The 11,383-nt window shown below is 36.6% G+C and overlaps 1 protein-coding gene across 2 annotated transcripts in view; it reads right to left on the bottom strand.

The window, feature by feature from the left end:
• Positions 1 to 2,275: 2,275 nt before the first annotated feature.
• LHX9 (LIM homeobox 9) overlaps positions 2,276 to 11,383 on the bottom strand; it is an 11,941-nt gene continuing 2,833 nt past the window's right edge. Inside the window, exons 2-3 of one of the 2 annotated variants that reach the window (XM_010167829.1) lie at positions 8,159 to 8,361; positions 2,276 to 6,950 (exon numbers count right to left, since the gene is read on the bottom strand). In XM_010167829.1, the coding sequence (XP_010166131.1) occupies positions 6,693 to 6,950; positions 8,159 to 8,361 (461 nt within the window). In that variant the 3' untranslated portion in view covers positions 2,276 to 6,692. The remainder of the gene's footprint in view (positions 6,951 to 8,158; positions 8,362 to 11,383) is intronic. The other variant, XM_029084920.1, reaches the window with a different exon arrangement.

Below are 11,383 nucleotides of genomic sequence, written 5' to 3'. Positions count from 1 at the left end.
CCTTATTATTTATTTGCTATATGCAGAAGTCTCATAGATTCAAAACACTGTGCATCTGCTCAGACTCAGAAATCTATGTCAAAGTGTGTAACTGAAGCGCAAAAGGGAAGCATATCTAACTTTTATTTTCTAGCAGTAAAACAATTATTCACAGTATTTTTTATGCTCTGTTAAAGTCCAGTTTGAAAAGTGGACAAACTGGAAGATAACACTGATTTTTGTTAAGCTAGATCAGACCTTCAGTCCAGCCCTCTGCTCCTAGCAGTAGCAGATACCAGAAATTTCAAAGGATGCTTGCTTGCAATCGCATTTCCAAAAACAGAAGCACACTTGAGCCAGATATGAGTACAGCTAGAAAGCTATCATTTCTAATATTAATAAAATTAATTCAAATTGTAATGGAATGTATTTGATATAATTTGTTATTATAAAATCAGTTTGTAGAGGGGAATACTTTTACGGTAACATGCATGCTATGAATTCAATTATTGCATTAGATTTGTTTTTCTAGATATTACAGGAAAAGCTGGCAAAATAATATGTACATTTAGATGTTTCGAGCACTAGATGGTTTTGGTCAAAAGCTATGAAAGGAAAAAACATAGAAAAGTAAAAATTCATAACATAAAAACTACTCTGGGAAAATATTTTACTGTAGAGGAGTATCAAAACAAAAATTATGACAACTGCCTTTGCTACAATGTATGAGCATGGAGAGTTGCTTCCTATAGGTTTGAGTGACTTAAATAAATATGAAAGTACTGGTTATCTGAAGGCAAGACAAGGATATGCATATAGGTATGTGTCGAGATAAGTCTGTGTCAAGTGAGAAGCGCAAAAGAATTGTTCAGCATTGCAGAATAACTGAATAAAGTCTCCAACACTACAGTAGCTTCTGGAAATTCCAGTAGTATAATTTGTGTCCTATATTTGGGTGAAGGAGGAAGAAATATTTTTAAGTCAATTTAATGCATGTGCCAGGTGCTTGGATTAGCAGCTCTGAAAAATGAAGTCCAAAGCACAGAACAGCATGGCTGTCCTATATATTCTGTCTCATTCTGAAGGTTATACTTTCTTTAGAGACAAGAGAGTAATTTAATCTCTGTGTTCATTCACCAATTTCAGTGGGCTGTGGTGTCAGCCTTCTGTCATTTGCCCTAGTCCTGCAAACCATTCTCTGGTGAGTAATTCCAAGTAAGATGTTCTAGGACCGCACAATTTGACTTCTTTTTCAGGAACAGGAGTGCAAAGAAATGTTGCATCTAAACATGGATACAAATCCATGAGAAAGACCCCAAACACATTTCTCACTTGGGACATCCTGAAAACCTAAATTTGTCATGCATTCTCTGAAATCTTGTCTGAAATTACTCCTTTCTTTTCTTTCTCATATAATGCTGCCCTTTCAGCATGTTTACTCTCTTAATGTGACATAGCTTTATCTTTCAAAAAATTTGGATTGGCTAATGCAACTAGTCAGGTCAATTAGAGCACTATGTGCGGGACTATCTCCAAACAAAGAATAGTGTTGTTAAGAAAATTCAACCCTTAATGTTCCTAATCAGACATGGAGAAATAAAATTGTTTTACTTTAATCAGAGATGATTTTGCCATTGATTTCCGTGAAGCTATTATTTCACCAGAACTATTTAATTAATTATTTTTTTCTAATTTAAATCAGGTGAAAAAAGCAGCACGTGGACAAAAATTTAGACTAGAAATATGTCTATAAGTATTAAATCAGGGTGAGAAGGAATTCAGCTTCTTAAAGAATGCGGTGATTTACAAAAGAAAAATTGCAGTATGTAGTTTTTTTCTTGGCCCTAAACACCACCAAGTTCTTTACTGATTTGAATAATTAATGTTTGTAATATTTTCCTGTGGACAACAGGGGGAAACTACATTATGGCTTTGACATGAATAATTGCTTTCCTACATTAACTTACTTTCTGCAGTGATAAATATGCATAAGGCTCAGTTTAAGAATTTCTTAAATTTCTGATCAAGCTGATTTGAATTAAGTCCACCATGCTAACCTTTTTCAATAGAACTTTACAACATACTATAAAACTGTTGTTTAAACAATGCTTCCCGTAATTGCCACCAATAAATGATACCTTTTTATTGCTGTTAGAACACTCTTGGTTACCAGTTTCCAGAGATTGCTGCAGTAATCTGTACGTAACTTTGTGTTATGTTGTTAATAATTGTATGGTTTTCTTTTTTTGAATTCAGGAACTGGAAAAATTTAAGAAAACATGCAAAATGCTGAGGATACACGTAAGTGAAATATTTAATGTCCATCATTCATAAAAGTTACATTGTTTACATAGGGTTCATTAGTATATAATAAAAATGTCATCTTAATGAAAGATTTTCTGGCAAGTCTTTTATATGTTAATTTGCTTAACATACGCTTTGGCTAAACAGCTAAATAGGAATATATTTTAAAAAATCTTCCTGCAAATAGTTGCTTAACAGTTACAAAATCTCTTTACTAAGAATTGGTTTTTGTTACACTTGCTTGTTGGCTTGTAAAAATCATCTGTGATTTGAACTGGAAATCTTAGGACCAACTTTTTGTAACATACTTGCTCATTGCATAGTGACCATGTAAACAGCTCAGGGATCCACAAATTATATCCTTGTACTCTAAAAGTCATTAAGGATTTTACATACTGTACTGCTTATGTTTTCTTATATTGATGAAGAATTTGGGGATTATTTTATTGTTGATGCTGATTGGAATTGTTTTAAAAACATGTCAGTTTTATACAAGAAGTTAAAAAATTAAGAAGTTAACACCAAAAGAAATAATTTTACACTGTGCAACAGTATTGCTACCTCATTCTTTGTGATTTTAGAGATATATAACATATTGGAACTGCACTATACTGCTTCTTTTCAAAAGAAAAGTTTAAATTAGTTGGAAAAATTAGCTGTGTGTTTACATAAAGTTAACTATGTTTGCATCAAATAAAATGTTTATTAATGAAAGCTATTATACAAGAAACATCAAAGAGAAATTCATCATACAGAAATGTACACTATATGTGACAAATGGAAAAGTGCATGCAGATTTGTCTTATTTTTTAAAAAAAAAAGAATTCAGAAACAATAGTACTAAAGTTACTGGGTTTTGATTCCTATGATCTCAAATGAGTGAAAAGTTCTCTTTGAATTTACAAAAATCCATTTAACAGGTATGACTAGTACACATTAGCAAGCAAGTGGAATGAATGCACTCAGATTTTATTTTACAAGTACTTGTGCTTGACAAATGTGATTTTTTTAAATAAAAGTTTTCTTCAAATATGGGCTGGGTAGATTGCTGCCAGGTTGCTCTGGTTTTATACATAGTTTCTCTAAATTTGTTTTTAATACCACACAATTTGTTGAAGCCTTCAGTTCTGTTAATTAGACACCATAAAATAACATATGTTTTGTTAACATTCAGGAAATGACATCAAGTCTTTTATTTTTATTTTTTGGCTCAATAGATTTTTAAATGTATGATTATCATAACCTAATATTGTCTTTGTCTTCACTGCAGTGGATTTCCGATCAAACTTTTCCCCTTCTTTTAATACTTTAGGGAATTTTCAAACGTCGGGATGTTTGGCTGTAATGCCCCATGATTTGTTCTCCCTGAAAGAAATCATAGTGACAATTTATTAAACTACAGAGCAACCTGGCTTTTCGGGGTCTGCAATTCTATTTTGTGCTCAATATACCTAGCATTAAATCTTGATTCATTTTATCATATTATTTAGGTTATATTTGTCATGCAATTACTTTAGCTGCTAGTTTTCTGGCTTTTTTAGACATCTAGGACAGGGTTTCAATATCAAATCAGTGGGGCATTACTTTGCATGTTCAATAAAGGAGATTAAAAGGCTAAAATCTAAATTGCACCAGCAGTAGCATATACATTGAATATGAAGAAATTTAAAACCTAAGAAGGAACCAGATTTTAAAATATTTAAAAGGCCGTGTTTCCGTGTTTAATACCAATTGTTCACAGGTACCGTAAAGGCAAAAAGACGAACTGGTACATGTAGACTTTAAATTAAAAAAAAAAACAAAAAACAACAAAACAAAACAAAACTGATGGGAAATAAAACTCCTTAGATTCGAAATGGTTTATTCACACAAATTTAATAGGATATATCACAATTGTTTGGTCCATAAATATTTAGGGGAAATAGTTTCTATACAATGCATTTATCAATAAACAAAGAAACATGGACAATTTTTCTAGACCACTTACTGTACTATAAACACGAAGCTCAATATATAAGATTATTGGATTTTATCAACTATATTTGAAAGAGTGCACAACTGCTTTCTATGACATGTTTGTCCCCTCTAACAGGTTACACCATAAAAAGAGTTTCAGAAATAAGAGGTAAAACAGTACAAAACTAGTGAGGTGTCAAAAGGGCTTAAAACAGTTAATTTAACAAACAACACATATATCCTGATTTTTCACAAACTTACTCCCAAGGTATATCATAAGGCACATAGTAGAACTGAGTTTTAATTAGTCTACTTAATAAAGTAGATCTCTAGTACCATATATTGTTCTGTCAAAGAACAAAATTTATAAGTATCAATATTTTTACCTGTAAAAGTGTATTAATAAAGATCTCAGCCTTACCAAGGTCGTTTGGTCTGGTTAGTGGTAAATGCCCATAAGGTAATAGAAATAGGAAAAGTCAAGATTTAATATCCGTAGAAGATGATAACCATACTTGCTAAATATATAATGGCAAACACACCTTTCCTCTATTACAGTGTTAACATCTCTTCCATCATCTTTTTTTTAAAAATAAGCTACCTTTCTGTGCTAATTTTCTAAAAACCCTGAGCAAAAATTACAATAATGCACTTTAATGTGGGCAGTGAACTGTCAATATGTAACCACACATTTATACAGCCAAAAAGGACACCTTTAAAATATATTAAATAGCCACTTTGACCACCAAAAAAGAGATTTGATGGTGTCTAAAAAGTGGGGTATATGTGCAAAGTTATTCTTAACAATCCACTAAAAGCAAGACTTAGATCTTGACTGGTTTTTGTTCGGTTTTGTTTCTGAGACTCTCCACAATCTAATTGGTGTTCAACTACAATAAAAGGATACAAATGAACATTCACCACTGCCCAGACCATTCAGACTTTTAGCTTAAATAAAATTAAAAAAAAGAAAGATCACTATTGTAAACTAAGAAATGTATTCAGATCAGCATCCACAAGGCTTCTGAGTTTATCTGCTTTAAAATTATTCACTGCCAATTCCCATTTTTGTAAGAATTTTTACTAACAGTTTTTTTCTTCTATGCAAAGTTTAAAAAGCTAAAGTATATGCTAGAGATATTAATGAACTAAAGATTTTAAGTTCATGTGTTAAACAAAGTGTCTGATACAATCTCAGGAAACATCTAAAGTAAATTCAAATTAGTAATGAATAAATTGTACTGAAATATTTTCCTTTAACATCTTAGTAAATTATATTTTGCTTATTTCCATTTTCCCTGAAAAAAAGGTATAATTTATCAAAAACTCACTTTAACAGTACACATGCATACATCTTCTTGGAAATTATTTTTGTGCTCACTAAAGTAGCCGGACAACCTCCTGCTTGCTTTGATGGTACAGCATCAAGGCCATGTAGCGAGCAGCACTTTTTTTTTTTTTAATTCCAAATCAGAGCTGCTTGACAGACAAAAATGGAAAACCCTCCCTATGTGATATTTCAGATCAATAGGACTCCTCATTTGAGTTGTTATTCTGCTGTTATTACTTTAATAATGTCCTTATAAGTGTGAGCTCACTCTGGAGAGTGTTTTCCAGAACTTGCCTCCTTAACGTACAGGACACAAATTTGGAGACCAGCAGCCTGACCCTGCCGTCCTCACCCACATGCACTCTCATCACTGGGTCTCTCTCTCCAAGCCTTCCATCCAGGCACAGCTTTCAGTGGTGGCCAAAGATGTCCCAGCTGGGTGAAGAACTGGCAGAGGAGCATTTAGCTAACCCCAGTGAGACTCCCCAGTGCTCAGGGAGGGTCAGTCTTGTGACCAAAGCATTACAAAAAAGTACTGGCACTTGTTTTCTGACTGTTTCAATGATTAGTTCAATTAATTCTGTATTTATTTCAACATTTTAAAAATAAATCATACAAAACTTTTAGATGGATTATAAAAATAAAATTAAATTTGGGGTTCTTAAAAGCTGTAAGTGAACATACAGTCCTGAAGCAGTATCCTTTTGGCTATAGTTAAACTGATTTTTATCTGCTTATCAAGGAGGGATTTTTTTTTTTTTGGTGGTAGTAATTTTTTTCAAGGTTCTGGAAATAAGTAACATACAATTTTAAGAGGCACTTATTAGAATGATTCATAACCTTCTCATCAGTTATTTGATGAATTTAAAAAATTTGAGTACAATTTAACAACAATAAATGTTCATTTATTATAGCAACATATTACTTCAAACTCATTTGCCAAGTGGCTGCAGATGCTACACATCAAGCTGTTTATTTTCCCAAGTATTTTGTGGGTTTGTTGGGTTTGTTTTTTTTTAAAAAAAGGCTTGAAAATAATAAAAATAATAATTATAATTATAATTATAATAATAAAGAAGAAGAGTACGAATTAAAAAAAAAAAAAAAAAAAAAAAAAGCAATGTTAGAAAAGGTTCGTTAAGGTAGTTTGTGAGGGGCTCCCGGATTCGTGGCTGTCCAAGTTAGAGGTCACTGATGTCACTACAGTGATAGTGGGATTGGTCAGGTCTGTTAAAGTGGTCGCAGTGCCGGGTGGAGTGAGTGCGCCGCTGTCTGCTGAGGGCGGTGCCGGAAGTGAGGTGCCATCAGCTTTATCGACACCCCCATTCTCCTGCCGCAAAAGGTTCCTTCTGAATTTGGCTCTTGCGTTTTGAAACCAAACCTGCAAACCAATCCCAATTGATTTCTTTACCGATGCTTGATTTGTTTTGCTTATTTTTGTCTTTGTTCTTGCTTTTAAGTCATTTTTTGATGTTTCTTTTTGTGTGGCAAATCAACTAAGTCCTTCTACAGCCTCACTTGCTACTGGTAGTACTGACTCTTTCACAGGCAGGACCCTGCACAGAAGGCCCAGCGCTACGGGCAGTCACTGGAACATTGCAGCCCAGTGTGCAGTCCTCATAGGGCAGCCTTAAGAAAAATCTGCTCGCTCACTCACCCCAGGAAGCAACATTCTTGATGCCCATGTGCTGTATCCTTGGGTTGGGCAGATTTCGGGTCAAGACGCACGATAAAGATCGAGGCAAAGGGTGAATGAGCAGATTTTTGCCAAAGCTGAAAGTTTGTCTTGACTGAAGAGGAAGGAGGGGTAGTTACACCATCCCTGTCATACAGATTGTTGATATGGGTCACCTAGTTTTTCTGTTCTGTAAGGTTCACTGAAAATGTTTTAGGTGGCATGTAAGACAGACAAGGAATTGCTGCTAGTAGATTCTCCTTCTACCTCGATTGCTACCCTTCTTTGGCACTCTGCATGTAATACACACCTCGTTTAACTTCACTGACCTAGCACACACTGTATAGGGATTATTTTTTAAGGTAATTTGCTGGGCTGTCCTTCACAGGGAAGTGACTTTTTACTTTATAGGCCCTTAATGATAACAGTTGTCTGACAAGCATTGAGAGACAGAGCCGGCTGGTCCTGCAAGATCATGTGGGTCAAAGCTTGCTTCCTACGTATCAGAAGGGATCTGCTCACTGAGGGGTCACATTAACTACTTCAGGGGAGCCAAAAGGCTTCACCCAGTGTGTACAAAATGAGCAGATTTGCTACCTCTACCCTTAATAAGGTCACCACAGAGAGACTACAGATCCCAGGATATCTGCTGGGTTGGTAGACTCTGGAGACAGTTTCCTCATGATCAGGATGCAACTAATGACAAATCACATTTTAGTATTTGGCCGCCTCGAGGAGGTAGGGCATACATTCGGCACTCCTGCCATGTAACACCATACCCCTCTGCACACCCACTAGGGACACACCTAACAAAAGTATTTCTACATATATCACTACCGTTATACATAAGGGAAATGCTATTGACTGGGAGGGGTAGGGGGAAATTCTGTCAAGGCTGTGATGTGGCTTCTTACCTGCAGAACTCTCTTGGTCAGGCCTGTTTTCTGGGCAAGCTGCTTGAGGTCCTTGGCATCTGGGTTGTGGTTGATAGCAAAGTAGGACTTCATGGTACGAAGCTGGTGGTGTTTAAAGGAGGTGCGCATGCGCTTTGTCTTCTGGGATGGGGGATAAGGCTGCTGGTCTCTGTCCAGGTGATCTGCCTCATTCTCATTACAACCTGTTCAATAAACAAAATGAAACAAGGAATTAGCGGTCATGTATCGTATGGGATAAATGAATAAAGGCAAAAATCTTGAGTTGCGTACCGTTTGGAAGGAAGCGAGCAAGCAAGCAAGCAAGGAAGGAAGGGCTAAGATGGTGCAAGGATAAGTACAGATGTGGTAATTAAATGAGACAAAAAAGATCCAGAAGATGACCTTTTCCTGTTCTTAAAACACGCTATGTCCCCTGGGCCTGTACCTACTAAGGGCAGACTTAGAAAGTTCTTTCTCCTTTGGCATTTATTTTCAAACAAGTCTTTTCCCTGTGGCGATGGTTTTGCTTTGGGCATTCAAAGAGTCATTTGAAATCTCATTCAGATTTTGAAATCTCACTCATTGAAACACTCTTAGCTTGAGAGAAGAATAAAGGTCAAACGAGCATTTTGAATGTTCCTGAGCTTTTCCCCGAAATCACAAGCACCTATAAAAAGAGATGTACAGCAGGAAAGTTAGTTATGACAGTTCATCAAGAAAGCTTTAAATCGGAAGCTTTTTGCTGATAAAATAAATGCTTTTGGACTCTGCCTGGGAGTTTATATGAACTGCTCAAAGACCTTCATCTGTAAAACATGTCTAGAAAGCAGTTGCATCAAGGCTTGATTCAGTCGCTCAATCTCAACCCCAATCAGCAGTAGCTCTTAGTTGGCACTGATTTAGGACGGTTCTATAAGCAACTAACTAGTGGTTCAAACAAGAGAGTTTCCCTGCTTTCCCTGATTCAGGATTTTCAAAGTGTCTGTGAAAGATTAAGTTGTTGCAGATTACACTTTTATGGGTCTGAATTGTGCACAAGAGTTTCAGCTGTTCAGGGACCACGGCATCATTGCTTCATATTGGGGAAAGGAATGACAGTATTGGCAAAAAAAGTAAGACATCTATATTTTTCTTTTCAGCTTAAAAAAAAAAAAAATAGGTTACCAATTTGTAGGATCTCATTTTATAAAGATAGCTCAGTCACATAAGAGAAAATTAATGGTGTCATCATAACGGGGAATGTTAATTAAAGAACAGCTAATTAAAAATGTTTCAAGATGTCTGTAAACTAGACCAAGTTTCATTAGTTGCTCATTTGAATTTTTGAACTGCTTTCCAATAGTTATTGGATTATTTACTAGGCCTAGTTGATCCCTATTTAAAAAAAAAAAAATTAAAAAAAAAAAAGAGAGGGAAGGGGAAAGAGGGAAACCACACAATACAGACAGACTGATGTTGACAGTGCTAAAAACAGAGGCAAAGCAACTTGAAACCAGGAGAAAATAAAAAGCTTCTTGAAGGTGTTTTCTCTTTTGAATTATAAGACAAGTCAACAAGAACAGATGCTGGTAAGACAACACTCTGACAGAAAATCAGGTGAATATTTAATTATAGCTAGATTTGCTTCTAGTCTTGGTAAGAAGTATTTCTGCACTTTCAAAGTTGGCTGACACTTCTGAATATACCAGGAGTTGAAAGTTGCCTTAAGAACAATTTCAGACCAGATTTGGATTGTATTTACTACTTGTTTTCACAAGCAATCACACTGCCTTCAGTCAAACTGCGTGGGCCGTAACTTATGAGCTGACATAAATCAGAGGACCAGAATTCCGTCCTCAGCTTTTCCTTCAGAGAGTTGCAAGCTGTTTGTTTGTGTTGTTTTCCTTGGGTCGCTCAGGTTTACAGCAGCAACATGAACTTCCTCAGTTTCCTCTGTCCTGCTTACTGCCTTTGTCTCTGTGATTACTTTTTTGTCTATGATCTACTTTATTTTGGCTTTTATTTTCAAGAGAAAATGGGAAGAGGGCTCCAAGCATCCTCAGACAGTCCTGGTATATACAATGATTAGCTCACCCTTTATTTTATGTGGGTGAAACAGCGTTATGTGATTTGGCCACATCATAGAGCAGAGTTTTACACTATCGCCTGGAGAAGTAAGAGGAAGCAAAAAATTGGGCAAGACAGCATTGCTCATTTCTTTGCAGCAGGGTTGGGGGGTGGTTTAATTTTGCTTTGGAAAGAGCTAGAACAGTTTGCTTTTTGTTGCCAAGAATTCTTCAAGTGAACTCTTCATAGTTTTTGACACACACACACACACACACACATACATATATATAATGAAATAAAGTAAACAGCTCTTTGAGCAACAGCTGTGTAAAATATTTTTCCTAGGGAAATCTTCTTCACCATCTCATTCCTATATCCTGTGGGCTGTAAGTCAACACAGTTTCCCTCAAAATACATATTAATTCTATGATATAAGAGGTAACATAGAGAAAGCCTTGAATGTTTTAAGTACTTTTGAATAGTTTCTTCCATTTTTCACATTAATTCCAGACAGCTTGCAACTATGAATGGCTTTTACCTCATAACATTTTGAGTTATTTATTGTTGTGTTTCCACTTTACAACCGAGGAGCTGAGAAACAGAAATTAAACCACTAAACAAAATACAGAATAGAAAAGCTGTTGTAGATCCGGCAGCAGAATCTGATTTTCCATTCTGGCCCAGTGCTCAGCTCCCCTGAAACAAAATGTGCTCAGAGATCTGAGGCAGGTACTGCGGGTCGCTGTGCATACGTGTATGTTTACGCTCAGCTTGGTCAAGTTGTCAGCTTAATCAGGGTTTCGTTTATAAAGGTCGGGTTCGTGTTCCATACCGGGTTGCCACAGCGGTACGGACACCCTCGGGTGTGACTCTTTCGGTAGGATACCGCCCTGGTTTCCTGGGGACGTTAAACTCGTTTGGTTCTCACCAAACAGTGAGTGACGAGAGGGAACTTTTGCTGTAGCTGAGGAGCTGCCTGCTCAGAGGCACAGCGCTGTCTCTCGGCTCGGGTGTGATTCAGCCCAGACCGGCCATGTGTGCGGCTCCTGTCCGAGCCGGGAGGCCCCGGGGAGCCCGGGCCGACAGGGCAGAGGAGGTGAAGGGAGGACAGAGCAGGGCAGAGGGGAGAACCGCACCGCGCTGCCCCGGCTCCGCGCACCCCCGCCGGCTCGCAAGCCC

Source organism: Antrostomus carolinensis, unplaced genomic scaffold (genome assembly GCF_000700745.2).
Source record: "Antrostomus carolinensis isolate BGI_N321 unplaced genomic scaffold, ASM70074v2 scaffold39445, whole genome shotgun sequence".
In the NCBI taxonomy this organism is placed as follows: domain Eukaryota; kingdom Metazoa; phylum Chordata; class Aves; order Caprimulgiformes; family Caprimulgidae; genus Antrostomus; species Antrostomus carolinensis.
Note: the sequence above shows the minus strand (reverse complement) of the source record. Positions and strands in the feature narration are given on the sequence as shown.